The sequence below is a fragment of the Thamnophis sirtalis genome, unplaced genomic scaffold (genome assembly GCF_051295495.1).
Source record: "Thamnophis sirtalis isolate CommonGarterSnake01/CBP01778 unplaced genomic scaffold, rThaSir2_p1.2 scaffold_1, whole genome shotgun sequence".
Classification (NCBI taxonomy): domain Eukaryota; kingdom Metazoa; phylum Chordata; class Lepidosauria; order Squamata; family Natricidae; genus Thamnophis; species Thamnophis sirtalis.
Window position 1 is genome coordinate 29217181 of NW_028261381.1, and position 15990 is coordinate 29233170.

Consider the following 15990-nt stretch of genomic DNA (forward strand, 5'->3'; position numbering starts at 1 on the left):
AATCTCTTGACAAAGATTGCATGAGCAATTATTCTAGAATTGCTTAAAAATCAAGCCTTGCTCCATAAAAAGATAAGGGCCGGGTTGTTGTTGTTGTTGTTGTTTTGCTGAAAGTAACACAACTTCATACATAGTAAGTGCCAAAATATATTCCATGGATAATGGAAATACCATTCTCCACATGCCTTAAGTAAGATACTTAAAGGTCAAATTATACCATATAATTTGTAATTACGTATTTCCTTTTCTTTTTTTCAATGGAAAGCCAGCTCAAAAGCAGCAATTGAAAGATGAATCCCAAATCCCAAAGGAGATAATTCTTCCTTTTTGCTCATTTCAGGCCGTAGTACACACAGCTGTTTTTCCAGAGTAGCCGCTAGGGGTGTATACATACACAAAAATATGTGCTTGCAATATTTTTTAATTTAAAAAAAAAAAACAGGCAGAAAAATATCTATCATGCTCTGGTGTTCTTCCTTTTTAACCGTATTCACATATTAACAGTAACAGACTTGGAAGGAACCTTGGAGGTCATCTAGTCCCATCCAAGGGTGTATTTCAGTACAGTCAAATATTCCCACAGAGAAGAGGAGCCTACATATTCATAAAATATACAGTTTAATTCTAAATTAAGAGGCTTTAAGTCTGATCCAAATGCCACCAATACTAAGGGACTTTGCTGAGGTAAAATCGATCCATCTGATCAAGATTTGGATCCAACAAGGTGATAAAATAGTTACCAATAAAGAATAATATTTGTAGCTCAGGGTTGAAATGAGGGGTCCTTGTTGCCCTCTGAGCTTGGTAGTCCAGTACTGATGATGTTACCTAATGAAATGAAAAGTGTGCAAGTAAACAAACAAGCTCAGAGAGCACCAAAAACCCTGATAAAATAACTGTATTCTGGTTTAAATAAAAAGTAAATTAACAGATTAACAGAGCTGGAAGGGACCTTGTAGGTCATCTAGTCCATGGGTGAATGAATGAATGAGGGAAGCCATGCCCGTATTTTTCTCAAAGCGGAGTCATAAGTTACTTTTTTAAAACAACCATCCATTTCCGAAGTTGAAGTAGGTCTCCAAAGCTGTTTGCCATACAGCACATGAGACTTTCAGGCAAACCCACCAAATCCTTGGGTGCGTTGAAAATCACCTTTTAAACCACAATTATTACATTGTTGTTGATATAAAGCCATGGCTGAAATGTGTTTTAACGGCCCTGTTCTCACAGTCAATCTAATCAACTACGATTCTAAACAGAGCCACTGTTTCCATCATTGTGGGAAGGCAGGCTCACAATTCACTTTCTTCAAGAAAAACCCAATATCCCACAAGGCCTTCCATGTCAGACTACAGTACTGACTCCTGCCTTTGAAGCTATAAATACTGCAACAAAAAAATCAGTTTAAACAAGATCACATGGAAGATATTGAAGCTGTATGTTATCGTGAGCCATAAACAGAAATAGCTATTTGGAACCGTGCAGTGTTTCATATCTGATTCCAAAAGGTTCTTTAGAAGGCCCGGGAGCATACAATAAGTGCCTGCAAGCCTTCAATGCATCTGCACTATTACCTGGGATTGCCCGGGAAGTGCAAAAGGCTGATGTGCCATCCCGAGTCCCTGCAAGATTAAGGAGCCACCCAGAGGTGCTGTTTTTCTGGGAATCAGAACTGAAATACTGCACAACCAACATCTTCCTCTGCAGGTACCATTCAAGAAAATAAAATATTTTAGAAGATTGACCAGTAAACTGGGGGAGGGGGAGTTGAATTCAGCAGCAGGTATACAAATTACTTTCAGGGAGGTGTTGTGTTTCATTCCCTATGCTTGATTTTGGACTCCCCAAGGCAGTTAATGGAATGGCTGATTTTGTGCAATGGGCTTAAAATTTGAAAAGGGAAAAAATATCAAAAGGTTTTTTTTTCAACCTACAGTGTCTTTTTTAAGTTGTGCTGTCAATATGAAAGCAACAATAAATATGTGAAATCAGGAAAACTCAACATCAAAAACACTCTTTGTCAGTAAACATCCTAATTTAGTCTAGTTTCTGCAACAGTTAATATACCTAGTTTATACTTGAGAGAAGGTGTATAGAAAACAGTGAAATTTACTTCTATGCCAATGTCTAAAATGGCAGAATTCACTGTTAGTACCAACATTCACATGATGAGAATTATTAAAAGAACACAGTTAGTCCTCAACTTATGACCACAATTGAGCCCAAAATTTCTGTTGCTGAGCAAGGAAGTTGTTAAATGGATTTTGCCCCATTTTAGGATCTTTCTTGCCACAGTTGTTAAGTGAATCTGGCTTCCCCATTGACTTTGCTTGTCAGAAGGTTGCAAAAGATGATCAAATGATCCCAGGGCACTGCAACTGTCATCAATATGATTCAGTTGCCAAGTGTTTGAATTTTGATCACATGACCATGGGGAATGCTGCAATGGTCATAAGTGTGAAAAATAGACATACATCACTTTTTTCAGTTCCTTTGTAACTTCAAACAGTCACTGAATGAATAATTATAAGTCAAGGACTACCTGTATATATGTAATTTTTGTAAGTCGAGAACTATCTGTATAAATGAACTATCAAATGAACTGTCAAAGCTCTCACGAAATGGTTGGAGCCGACAAGATGTTATTTGACTTGGTTTGAAACCAACCTATTATTTGTGTGGTTATTAAATAACTGATTTGTCTCTATCAAAGCCATGTTTAGTATACATTTAAAAGAAGTGACATCCAGTTACTCCAATTAACATTGCTAAATTGCTTAATATTTGTTCAGCTGAATAGTACAAGGTGTAAGATTTGGTGTATCGAAAAGCAATCTTAAATGGCTTCTCATCTCATATTCATCAGTACGCTGGGTGGTATGTCAGTTAACCAATCTAGTTGCTATTGCATGTACGTGAACAGGTATGAGATTCCTGCTTCAAATCCAAATGCAGCACTAAACATAATTCAGCAGCATTTTGTAATATGGTACTTCTTACGCCCATGAAATTCCATATATTTAGGGAAAATAACCAATTGAATTTTAATGCAAGGTTGTTGTACCAACTGTCTTTTATATGTTGTACTTATGAAAGATTTATCTTTTTCTTGTCTGCTTCATACCTTAATACATGGAATAACACCACTCACTGGTAAGAGCAGGAGGTATTTATATCCAATTTAATTCCAGTGTAAAATTGAATCTCCCATGTTAACTGTTGAGATTAAATTTATTTCAATGATTTCTCTTTCAAATAGCTTTTTTTTTCTTATTTAGCAATGTGATTGATAAATTGAAGGGCAAAATCAGGTTTGGGCAACCCAAAAAAGAACCCCAACCTGAAATCTAAATTGAAAAATATTTTGAAGGTGTCATACTCATGGTCTATGGTTTAGCCCCACAGTTCTGAATAAAGCCATCATGCCTATCACTCTATGCTTTTTGGTTGTGTTACTGTTTTTTCCCCACTCCCACTATGTGCATGTTAGTAGCAAACATTTTTTTAAAATTCTTTCTCTTCGATCCATTTGCAGATGAGTTAAACTCACGTGTTCTTTCAATCATTTGAGCATGCATTGTAATTAATCATGAAGAATCTCTCACCTCTCATCAGTAGCAATTAGCAGACTTTCTGAGATTCAAAAGGGATCTCCCAAGATGTCTGTGGCCAGGATGAATTATGAAAATGGAATCTAGTCTAGTCTAAAGAAAGATTAGTTCCTGCGGTGAAAAGTTAATGCATGCTTTGTGTAATTATATTCACTGTTAATATTATGAAAGGTTATTCAAAATGCTTTTTAACATGTTAATATTATTACATTGGAATAAAAAAATCAAAAAGGAATAAAATACTGGATTAGGTACAACAGGTTTATGAAAATAAAGCTTTATGACATATTTATTGTAAATAGAGAAGTTAATGCTTTTTCCTTACTTTATTCCAAATGACTGATTGATCGAAAGAATGGTATCTTCAAACTGAGCTAGGCATAGAATATAATTCATTATTTTTAAACACCTTTTATTTTACTTCATCTCTCCTTTTCTTTTGTTATATATCTCAATGTAGAAGGCACTTTTCAAAGTTTGTGCTACCAATAACATTATGTGCATATGTTTGGATGAACAGGATTTGGGATTTACTTTAATCATAGTCCAAATTCCAAACAATAACAGATTTTTTAGGTTTTCATTTGGAGGACCACTAGTGAGTAGATGACCTGCTACCAGATGACCAATGGAAAACAAGTGTCCCCATCTTCAAAATGAAGAGAGAACGCAGGGAACTAGAATTATTCAGTCTACCAAAATACCTGAGAAACTGTAGAGCAGATAATTAAAAATTGGTTTGTTCATAGAAAACAAGGCAAACATTAAAATTCATCACATAAAATTTTATCATGGAAAAGCCTTCACAGACTGGCCTTATTTAACAGACTGTGGGCATGCTGTATACATACCTTGATTTCACCAAAACATTTGATAAAGCATCCCACAATATTATAATTAACAAGCTATTTAATCATGACTTGAATGGCATGCCAATTAAAGTGAATAAATAGCTGGCATAAAAGTCATTCTTAATAGTTTCTCATCAGAAATTTCTCATAAAAAATAAAGTGAGATATTTAATGAGGTGCATTTTTTTTCAATCTTACATTCTGCACTATTCAGTATTTTAATGAAAAATGCTTCTCGGGTGACATAAAATTATCAAGTACTCTGGAAGACAAGTGAAATTTGGAATAGATTAGAGATATGATTAAGGGGGGAGGGGAAATAACACAGACACAAACAAAACAAATTTTATATTTATATAAAATGTAATTCATATATATATGAAAAGGGACTAATGCACACAAATATAAGCTGAGGAATGCCTGTCTGATAACAGCACCTGTAAAATTCATTTTGGAACAGTGATTGACTGCAAACAGAAGGTGAACCAATAGCGTGAAGAACAGAGAACCATAGAAACAGACTTTCCAAAACACCAGAAGAAATATTTCCACTTTGTTCAACACTGATTAGACCCCATTTACATGTCATATTTTAAAAAAAGATTAAAGAAGGATTCCGACAAACCAGAACAAGTTCTGAGAAGGGCAATGGGCCTGATCAGGAAACTACAAGTTAATTCCTATGAAGAAAGACTGAGGAAACGAAGGGAGGAAATGATACCATTCTTCAAAAACTTAAAAAACAGATGTACATTTCATTACCAAACTAGATATCATCAGTGCCTGATGAAGCTAACCTATTTTGTTAATGAAACATCTACAAGAAAATAACCAAGCTCAGAGAACACCAAGGACAAACTATCCTCCCATAGTGATAACTTTCTAGAGGACTTGACCTTTCTCCCAGGCCTTAAGGTAAAGTGGTTGGAGCCTCTTACGCATACTGTGTTGGCTGGATGCACCATCTTGCTTTTTATCTGCTGTTACTGATATAGGTTTTCTTTAACTGTTGTACCATTTTTGAATGGCATTGTATTTTATTTTCTTTGTCAAATTGTGAGCTGCATTTGGAGTCAGGTGGGCCTAAATCAAAGAAATGCAAATATGTTTGCCCTTCTCCTTCTAATTCTCTGTCGGTATATCAGATTGAGTTTATTATAATTCCAATTCACTCCGTTTCATCTTGTCTACTTTGCTGTATTCATTCATCATTGATTAGTTTGCATGCTGTGCATTATAACGACACAATCTGGAGGAGAGTCACATGTGTGTTTCCTTTCCTAATTTTCATGCTTCCATGGTCTTCCATACATCAAGTCAACCAAACTGATATTACTGATATTTAATCTTTTTAGGAAGATTAGAATGTAAAATACCCTTTAGCAGATTCTGAACATGTTTTAGTTTTTTTAAAATGTTAATGAAATGCCTTAGTCATGCTGGTTTGTGAATTGTTTTATATAACAGATACAGCAATATCTATTATAATTCATAATTTTGATCCACCTTTACTACCTAGAAATCCCTTTTTACACTTACCTATGTGCTGAATGATATACAACAATAGCACAATTTTACATAACCCATTTTAGACCTGTCTGATTTTCTGAATATATTCCTATAAAATGATATTTATCTTTCAAAGGGCTTAGATAACCATCTTTTGATGCCAAAAGGCTCTCTGGTATGGTATAATGCAAAAATAACTAAGAATAATAAGATATTGTAAAGTTTAATATGGTCAAACCAGTGAACCTCTCACAAATATCGAACAGAAAAACCATATTGGGTAACAATTGAAATGATAAGTGGAGAAAAAAATTATGGTCATTGGAATGCTTGCATTTATACCCTTATGACTGTGCCACATCATCCAGATTTTGAAGGCAAATAGCATATGACTCTTTAACAGTAACAAAAGTACCTTCTCTGTTAAAAAGAACTGATAAACTTATTGAATTTTACAGCTAAACCACTAAATAAATAGATGAAAATTTTCACCTTGCTACCTAAGGCTGCACTCCTAAATTCTATTCTGAGTGTAAATCCATAAAGATTGGATAAGGCTTATTAACAAGTAAATATGAGTGTTTATATGTGGCTCAATGGCTACGACGCTAAGCTTGTCGATCAGAAAGGTCGGCAGTTCGGTGGTTCGAATCCCTGGTGCCGTGTAACAGAGTAAGCTCCCATTACTTGTCCCAGCTTCTGCCAACCTAGCAGTTTGAAAGCACAAAAAAAATGCAAGTAGAAAAATAGGAATCACTTTTGGTGGGAAGGTAACAGCGTTCCATGCGCCTTCAGCGTTTAGTCATGCTGGCCACATGACCACGGAGACGTCTTCGGACAGCGCTGGCTCTTCGGCTTTGAAACTGAGATGAGCACCACCCCCTAGAGTCGGGAACGACTAGCACATTATATGCAAGGGGAACCTTTACCTTTATGAATGTTTACTTCAAATACCACAATCAAATCAATGTAATTTGGAAAACAGACGATTTGATTTATAGAAATGTTTATGAAGAAAACTTTATAAAAACCCCAAGATTTATTTTATGATCAAAATGCAAATATATTGTGACAGTTCTGGTAGATAGTACACTGTTTAAGATTCAAGCCCTTTCTTCCAGCCTTCACCATTTCTATGGGTGTCACTACTGGAAGGCAGTAGAAGAACACTGAAATAAAATTCAAAGTAAATGTAATTCCTTATGAGAGTTCCCTTTTAACAATTCTTCCTTTCCTTTTTATTAACTTACAAAGTAAGCCATTTTTCTACCTCAATGTATAACTGAATTTTCATCCTTTGAGCATTATGGACGTCTGTCTTCATCTCCATCATCACCTTCTATATGCCATCTTCCAGTTTTATAGAATCAGATTCAGATGGAATGAAGAGTCAGCTATTATTACCTCTGGTGTTTTCAATTTGGTCACTGAATTAGCCTTCTAAATTCTGGCAGACAGACAGACCGAAAAAATCAATTTCCTCTGCAGTGCAGCATTATTGCAACTGAGAAATACGATTGTATTGAACTTAATAGCAGTGATACAATCCTTATTTGTATAAAAAAACAACGAACTGTTCTAAGGAGTGCTAAAATATAGCACAAAAGTTCTGCTTTCCTCTCTCCAAATCACCTCTATTGATCCTTGCAATATATTTCTCATAAAATCAGTCTATATACAATGTCAATGGCAAGTGCTCTCTGCAGAGCCCTAAAGAAAGAACTCTCTGCCCCAAGAAGTTAGGATTTCTTCTTCCATTTCTACCTTTCCTCTGTGAAGTCTTCTCAGAAAAACATTTCTATATACCACTTTTTAAAAAAACATTAGCGTCGCTGTAATCTAAATTGTCTTTTCCCTCCTATACTCTTTTTCATCTGACAATCTTGTGCTAATTATGATAACTTTTATGCAGACACACACACACACACAGAGTCAAAAATCAATTTCTTAGTCGCTTTGAATGATTTATTTTGCTTGGGAAGGGCAGGAAGATACACTCTTGTATACATTGAACATAAGCAATCTGGAATGACCATTTATAATGGGGTGCATCTGAGTGTCATGGTTATGACGAATGCCCTAATTAAATCATGAGCCTCTAGCCAAGCTTCAAAAGAAATCCAGTTATTAGGAGCAACATGTTGGCACATACCCAAGTGAAGCCCTATGTAATTTACAGCCCAACTATGACCCTGTTTCCCCTCTCCTCCCTGCGGCAACTCAAGAGCAGACTAGGGATGTTTTGCAAGTTGACATTGAGTACGTATCCATGGAATGTGGCAGGCTGGATCCTTTGGGTTCCTATAAGGGGACCTCCAACTCTTTTCTACAACCCTTGGTGTTGGAACAACTCAGAGGAAGATGCTACTGCCAACCCTTTCCCAATAAAAATCCCTCTCTGCCCTGTTTACTTGGAAGGGGGCAAGTGGCAATTCTCTTTCCAACAGTAACTTGGAAAATATAACTGAGAGGGAATACATGTGCGCTAAAGGCTATTCTTCCTTTCTCCCTCCCAAGTGAAAGCCACTGATTCATTAAGCATTCAAGCCTTGATCGTGCTCATCAAGACTAACAAAAGAACTATAGAAGGAAGTTGAGAGGCAGGAAAGAAATGATTTTGGAAGAGGGTGGTTTCATCCTCCATGCCCATAGCCAGAATGTTTCATAAACAAACCCAGAATGAAATTCCCCAACTCCAATAGCAGTCCATGAAATAAGTTACTCCCCAGAGCCCCTCTCTGAGGGAAAATATGAATAAATAAATATTTTTTTCCTTTTAATTACCCTGCAATCCCTTGCATTGGGGTGAAGTAGGGGTGACTGAATGGAGCTGAAAATTATGTTCTCTTCGCACCCAGAGAGAAATATCTGCCACTACCTTCAGGTTTTCTTTAGGGATTTATTCTTGGTGGGTTTCTCTATGGCTTTATTTGGATTGAGGGGTGTAGGTTTTCTTTTACCTTTTTCAGTGCCTGAATCTCTTGCTATTTCCCCTATCCCCAACATCACTACAGCAGTTAATTATGAATACAAGTCTGATCTGATTACACAAACACACAAACACACACACACACACACACTAGCTGATAACTCAGTGTTACCCGGGTATTTATTTATAGGGGGAAAATGTCCAGACCAAATGTAATTTTTAATCAGTGGTGGGTTCCCACCGGTTCAGCCCAAACCAGTAATGGTTTGGCGGCCTGGGTCGCTGGAACTGGCAGTGACCCAGGTCTGCCACACCTCTGAACTGGTTCCCTTGTGGCTTGGCCCACCCCCACCCCCACCCAGTCACTCCTCACCTCCCACACAGCTTGCTTTCTTAAGCTGCCTTGCCTGCCTTAGCTGCCATATGGTGCTTGCCCTGTGCCCCAACTGAGCTGCCACCTCCTGCCTACAGGTAAGTCTCGCTAGCCCCCCCACCCTCCTGGAGCATGCTGCACCACCACCACCACTGTCCCCAACAGGCTCAAAAATTTACCTTCCCCTGCCCCTTCCAGGAGTCCCCACGAGCCCATTTGGCTCCCAGGGGGCTTCATGGAGCCTGCTAGGCCCAAAACAAGATGTGGGGATGCCTAGCAAGCCTCACTGCAGCCCCCTGGAAGCAAAAATGGGCTGGGGGGAGGGGGGGACTTCAAGGGAGAAAGAAAGAAATCCTCACTGTTTGGGGATCCACAAGTGCATGGAGCTTGAGTTGAGAGCTTATTGAAAGTGCTGCTAGTTATCCTTGCTCAGGCTAAGCTAATCAATCATGGAGCTCTAAGAATGCCAGATGATCAATGGGCTTGTTCTCAGTTTCAAAACATCTGGCTTTACTTCCTCCTACCAAAGGCCTTCTGGGGTTCTTCATAGGAAGGGAGGGAAGGGAGAAAGAGGGAAGGGAAAGTGAATGAAATATTTATGGATGGGTGGATAGATGGATAGAGAGAGGGAGGGAGAGAGAGAGAAAAAAAAGGGAGAGGAAGGAAGGACCACAAAAGTATGGCTTTTGGTAATGGCAGAACCATTACAATCAATGCAATTTACTCTCTTATAAAATGCTTAAGACTAGTCTTCCTTACTCATCTTTTGCCATTTAAAATTTGCAAATACACACTCCCTGAAAGACTAGGTCATCCCTATTCTGAGAGAGAAGAAGCTGTAACTCATGCCTCAATCACCATCAGAATAGACTGCTGCAGTGTTCTCTGCATGGGAGTCCCCCCTGAAGACCACTCAGAAAGTGTAATTGGTCAGAATACAGCTTCTGTGCTGGCAAGTGAGACCTTTTGCAGCCATATATCATCCAAGCTGCAGGCACTGCATTGGCTTTCAAGAGATTTTTCTGCATACTGTAAAAGTGATGGCTTTAACCTTGAACGTTTTCACTCCCAGATACCTACAGTATATGATTTCCTTCTCCAGGTAGCCTGGATCCAGTCAATATGGTCCTCCTAGTTAGGAATGCTGTGTATCCCCCTTTTTTAAAAAAAAATAATCATTAGTGATCCGTAGCCAGTGTTTCTGGATGATCAAGTCCCACTTGATAAAACAGCCTTCTCCTGACCCTTATTTGAAAAGCAATGGAAAGAGAAAAGCTCCAGAGAGCTTTTGAGGGATGATGTCACCTGGAATTGGGTAGGATTATCATTTTAGCTGCAATAATTTGATATGTTTTTGTAATTATATTATGCCTTGTGTTTTATTACAAAAGAAGCCCCATCTTAAAACACAAGATTTAGTGGTATATCGATGTGATAAATACATCCAAATACTCTATAAGGAAAAAGGTATTTTAATGGGAAAGAAAACTTTGCAAAATGTCCAGTGTTTTATATGTCATTTGTGGGATCAAGTCCAAACATCCATACATTCAGTTGAAACAAGCGATGACAACTGAGCAAAGGTTTTTTTTAAAAAACTGTTATGCTGCTAGAATTGGTCTGGTTGTCTACAATTGAATAAAGAATAAATAAGATTATGTTGCTGGAGAAGTTTATAATCCCAAATGCTGAGCCTTTATTATCATTTTTTAGGATTAAACTATTTTAAAAAGCGCAGATTAATTGCTTAGAGAAGCCAAACCAAGTTAATTACATCTGTTGTTTATTAGATATAACTGACTCCTCATTGCCTCTCCTAGCTTGAAGCTATTTCTTCCCTTTTGCTGATTTGTGCTTGGTGATAATGTTCTGAGCAGGAATTGCCATTGAGGGCAGATGAGCTGAGAAGGAAGAAATTATGGGGGTGGGGAATCGCATTTGTTTCTTTTGGATTTGAAAGTGAGATTACTTAACGTTGCTTTCAAAGAAAGTTGCCTTTCCCTGAATTTGGCAATGCAATTCTCTTTTTGAAGAGCAATGTGTAAAAAGATTACAAAAATCATAGCAAGTCTAGCATCCAGTATAAGATACACAGAAAAAAAGTCTGTTTGTTACTAAAACAAATATAAAGATTTTGCATTTAATAAAACTATTACATATGTAATAGTTTCCCATTCATATATTCCAAGTATCAAGAAAAAAGTTGCAGGAAAATTAAGAATTTTCAAGTTAAGGAGCAGATCTAAAATTTAAGGAAAAGTAAGATAAACCAATTTTTGCAAAGATGAGAAACTGAAAGGAACTCTGCCTCAGGCCCCATTTTATAACTTCATTGGAGTACTCATGCTTTGGATTATTTCATTGGTTCTTTATCCTTAGGATAGAAAAGGATTTTTAAAAAATCCTTAGGAGTTTGTCATAAACAGTTGAATGAATCCAACACCCTTTTATGTTTTAAAGGGTGCCTGAACTCTAGAGCCGAGGTGGCGCAGTGGTTAAATGCAGCACTGCAGGCTACTGCTAGATCAGCAGTTCAGCGGTTCAAATCTCACCGGCTCAGGGTTGACTCAGCCTTCCATCCTTCCGAGGTGGGTAAAATGAGGACCCAGATTGTTGGGGGCAATATGCTGACTCTCTGTAAACCGCTTAGAGAGGGCTGAAAGCCCTATGAAGCGGTATATAAGTCTACTGCTATTGCTATTGCTATTGAACTCTAAAAATACAAAACTCATTGAATTGGATCCAAATATCTCTGGACCGGAATCAGACTGTCTTCTGCAGGTGGAAGATCATTTTCAACTGTTTTTTTCTCTCCGCTTTATAGCCCTTACGTCTCCTGAAAATCTGTATTGCGCTTGCCTTTTGAATAGTGCAAGAGTTGGTGCTAGAGACTTAAGGAGGAAAGAGCTACTGGGGAAAGCATCACAGTCCATCCTTCAGCAGGAAAGGGGGAGAGGAGAGAGAGAGAGGAAGAGCTTTTTGCCCTTCAGGTTCCAAAGTCAGAGCTCAGTTATCGCAGCACATACATGTAGTCCTCAACTTATGACCACAATTGAAACGGGAACCTCTGTTTCTCAGTGATGCCATCATTAAGTGAACCAGGACTGATTTGAAACCCTTTTTGACACAGTTATGAGGTGAATTGTGCGGCTGTTCAGTGAACCTCACTTCCTCCATTGACTTTGCTTGTCAAAAGCCCCCTGGGGAAGTTGTCAGGGCAATCACATGACCCTGAGATACTGTGACCATGATCAATACATGCTGTTTGTGAAGCACCCCCAATTTTGATGACATGGTCTACTGCCATTGCATAATAGTCATAAGTACGAGGATCGTCAACAATCACTTTTTTCAGTACCGTCGTAACTTCGAATGGTTGTTAAATGGATGGTTGTAAGTCGAGGACTATCTGTCTCCAAAAACAGTGCATTTTTTTAAAATGTAATCCTGATTTACACTAAACCTATAGAAATCTCTTAGCGTCATGTTCCTTGTTTCCTGAACATTAAAATGGCATTCCTGGCCATAAGACTTTAAATTCTGCAACTTGTATATGATTATTTTTTTGTTCTTTTGCAGCACAAGTCTAATTTATGTAAAGTCATTCCTTACTTCATAGCTTTGCGTCGATGGAATGATGTTCTCATGTCAAAAGTAAAAACCATCCATATCGTGCTTGTTAAAACTGGAGGAATAGGATCAATGTTTTGGTTCTGAATCTATAAATGGCTGCACAGAACTTTGTTGTGCTGAAATGGAACAAAAACTTAAATATTTAAACACTGGAATGATATTATTTAATTAATATGCATTTTAATATAATATGTGAATATACGAAGGTATCAAATTCCTTTAAAGTGATAAATAGGAGGTAGGTAGGTAGGTAGATGATAGATAGATAGATAGATAGATAGATAGATAGATAGATAGATAGATAGATAGATAGATAGATAGATAGAGAGAGAGAGAGAGAGAGAGAGATAGAGAGATAGAGAGATAGACAGACAGACTGACGTACGTAAAATCTCATTCTATTTAGGTCACAGAAAAGTACTTCTCAGCTTTTGTGCTTCAATTGAGCTCTCCTTTGTAATACACAGGTGATATAGGCAAGAAAGGAAGAGGAACAAGGTTTAGATCGTTCAGCTATTGTTTGAGAGGGAATTGCAATCCCTCTCTTCTGGGCTCAGGAACACAGCTCTGCCTTTGGAGAGCCCGCAATGGGGTTTGAGAACTTTGAATATCAAAAATCAAAAAGAAAAAAAGCAAACCACTGGTAAAACAACCGAAAAGGGTTTTCAGCTTCCCTCAAAACTTCACAACCAGCAGCAAGCATACTTTTTAACAGGATATGCAAAGGAAGGGAATGACTGGTAGAATCTTCTCTTTGACTCTACCAGGTTTCAGAGACATCGAAGAGTTGTTACCAGAGAGGGATCGATCATTTTCATAATCAGAGAAGGCAGGTTGTGTGTGTGTGGGGGGGGGGGGGGAGGTTCTTCCCTTGAAGCAGACCTAGCAAAATAATTCATGTTAAGCGATCATTAGCAATCAAAGGAAGTGTCTCAGTGCAGGTTAGCAGCATCAAAGGAACTGCTGGTGCCAAGGTTGCAAGGGAAGGAAGAACTAGATTCCTTGATCCTACCTGCCGCTGTTCCATTAATCAGGATCCACCTCCACCACAAGCCAAAGCATTCTTTGCTTCTACTAAAAGCCGAGACGTTTAACCTACATCAATGTAGGTTCTTTGTGGCAAATGACAGGTGTCCCACTGCTTCCATAAACTTTCCAATTAAGCGAAGTCAATGCTGGGCCTTCCCCATCTGCACATTTTGCCTACATCAGGGGAGGAAAAAACTCCCTCACAACCTCAAATGGAAGCTTTTCCTGGACCTGGCCTGAATCAGTGTTACCGGGGAGAAAGAGGGACATAATGGGAGGATTTCCTCAGAAGCCAATGCAAAAGTAAGACAGACTTTTTGAGGAATGGCTTCAGCATCATTAGCTGGTTTCTTTTAATAAGACTAGAGGAATCTTTCTTCCAACACAAGCTGGCTTCATGTCTTTGAGTCACTGAAACATACATCTTTTTTCATCCTATTCCCTTCACATGACTCATGATTCATCCCACTCCTCTCACATCGCACCCCGTAAGGTTCAGTCTTCTCTCTTTCCAATGTCCTTGGGGAGCATAGACTTTCCATCTCAGCATAACCAGAACTCATGTCTTACCCTCCAAAAGATAAGCCTATTGCCACTGATGTATCAAATTAGGAATCCAACTCTGGACATAATCACTTTCTAACGAGCTCTAGTATGTAGTTAGAGATCCAATTCTGATGATTTTGATCCAGCTAGCTAAATAAAAGAACCTCCGGTGACCTATATCAAACATGAATGCCTTTACCCATGCCAATGCTGCCAATCACATTTCTGATTATATTTTGATCTCTGTTGTATTACAGATCTAGTGCCAATTTATTTGGCACCTGATTGATCAAGGAAATGATATTCCCAAACCATAGGCCAAGCAGCTTGGTTGTACTAAACTCTTACATTATCTTCATCAGGTCCTAAAGGGGTTTCCAGAATGTTTGCAAGCTGATATATGTCTCCACCTCAACCAAAGTTTACTTCAAAACTGCAAAGCTTTCGAGGGGGCGAGTAAAGGGTGTCTCCGGGCTCTGGCTATGAAGTTTAAAACTACGCATGCACCTCCTGGGGACACACTAGTCCATTGTGGGGATGTCCTGACTGCACTTTACTTCCTTTCCCGAGGCTCCATTGAAATCCTCAAGAATGACATGGTTGTAGCAATTCTTGGTAAGCATTCAGAAATGCCATTAATTCTGGAAATGTTTAATGGTTTGATCAGCAATTGTTCCTTTCTAAGAGCAGAATTTGTATTGCATATTAGAATGAATCAATGTCATACTGGATCCAATGTGAACCCTTTTTTCTTTTCATAAAATGTAAATTCTGCAAAATTTAGAGAAAAGGAATATGTCATCAAGTGCAGAAAAGCAGACAGAGCAGAGGGGTGGAGTTAAGCATGTCATCAGCTTAGAGTCCTTACATTGTCACAAACGATCTAAGTCCAACTTCCCTTGAATTCCCTTGTTCCTCATTTGGCACTAGATCAGAGTCAATAGAATTTAAGAGAGGTTGGACTTGGAATGTGGCAATGTAAGTACTCTGAGCTTATGAAACATTTAACTCCCCCCACTATGCCTGCTTTTGTCTTACATTAAGCAGTTAAAGCAACGCTAGATGCTGACTCTTAGAAAAGCAACTACTGTAATTTGGCAAAAAGAGAATTAATCTTAAATTATATTAGATTCAGATGTGCAGTACAACTATGATAGTAGAATAATATATCTCCACTGTCTAGATATTCTAAATAACAAAAATAGAGAAAAAGCATAGCAGTGATGAAACTTCAGTGCTCATCCTTTAGGGATTGCCAACAATTATTGCCATAATTTCCCACAAGAACCTGATGAATGCCTGATGGTAGGAACTTGTTTCCAGCACACACCTCAACTTCCTCAGAACTCAACCATCCTTACTTTCAAGGGTTTAAATCATCATATGCTCCTTGCAAAGTTTTACAAGGTTCTTTTATGAGGATCATAAATAATTGCAGCTTTATCTCTAGAAGTAAAAGCCCAATGAATTCTGTTTAGGCAGAAAACGGCATCCATTAAGTCAATATGG

At 38.1% G+C, this 15990-nt stretch overlaps 1 protein-coding gene across 8 annotated transcripts in view; it reads left to right on the forward strand.

Moving 5' to 3' along the window:
• Positions 1-15990, forward strand: part of KCNH7 (potassium voltage-gated channel subfamily H member 7) — a 338169-nt gene that overhangs the window by 279675 nt on the left and 42504 nt on the right. For 6 of the 8 annotated variants that reach the window (XM_087709677.1, XM_087709688.1, XM_087709701.1 and 3 more), the window contains one exon: positions 14844-15096. In XM_087709677.1, the coding sequence (XP_087565803.1) occupies positions 14844-15096 (253 nt within the window). The remainder of the gene's footprint in view (positions 1-14843; positions 15097-15990) is intronic. The other 2 variants (XM_087709681.1, XM_087709698.1) reach the window with 1 other exon arrangement.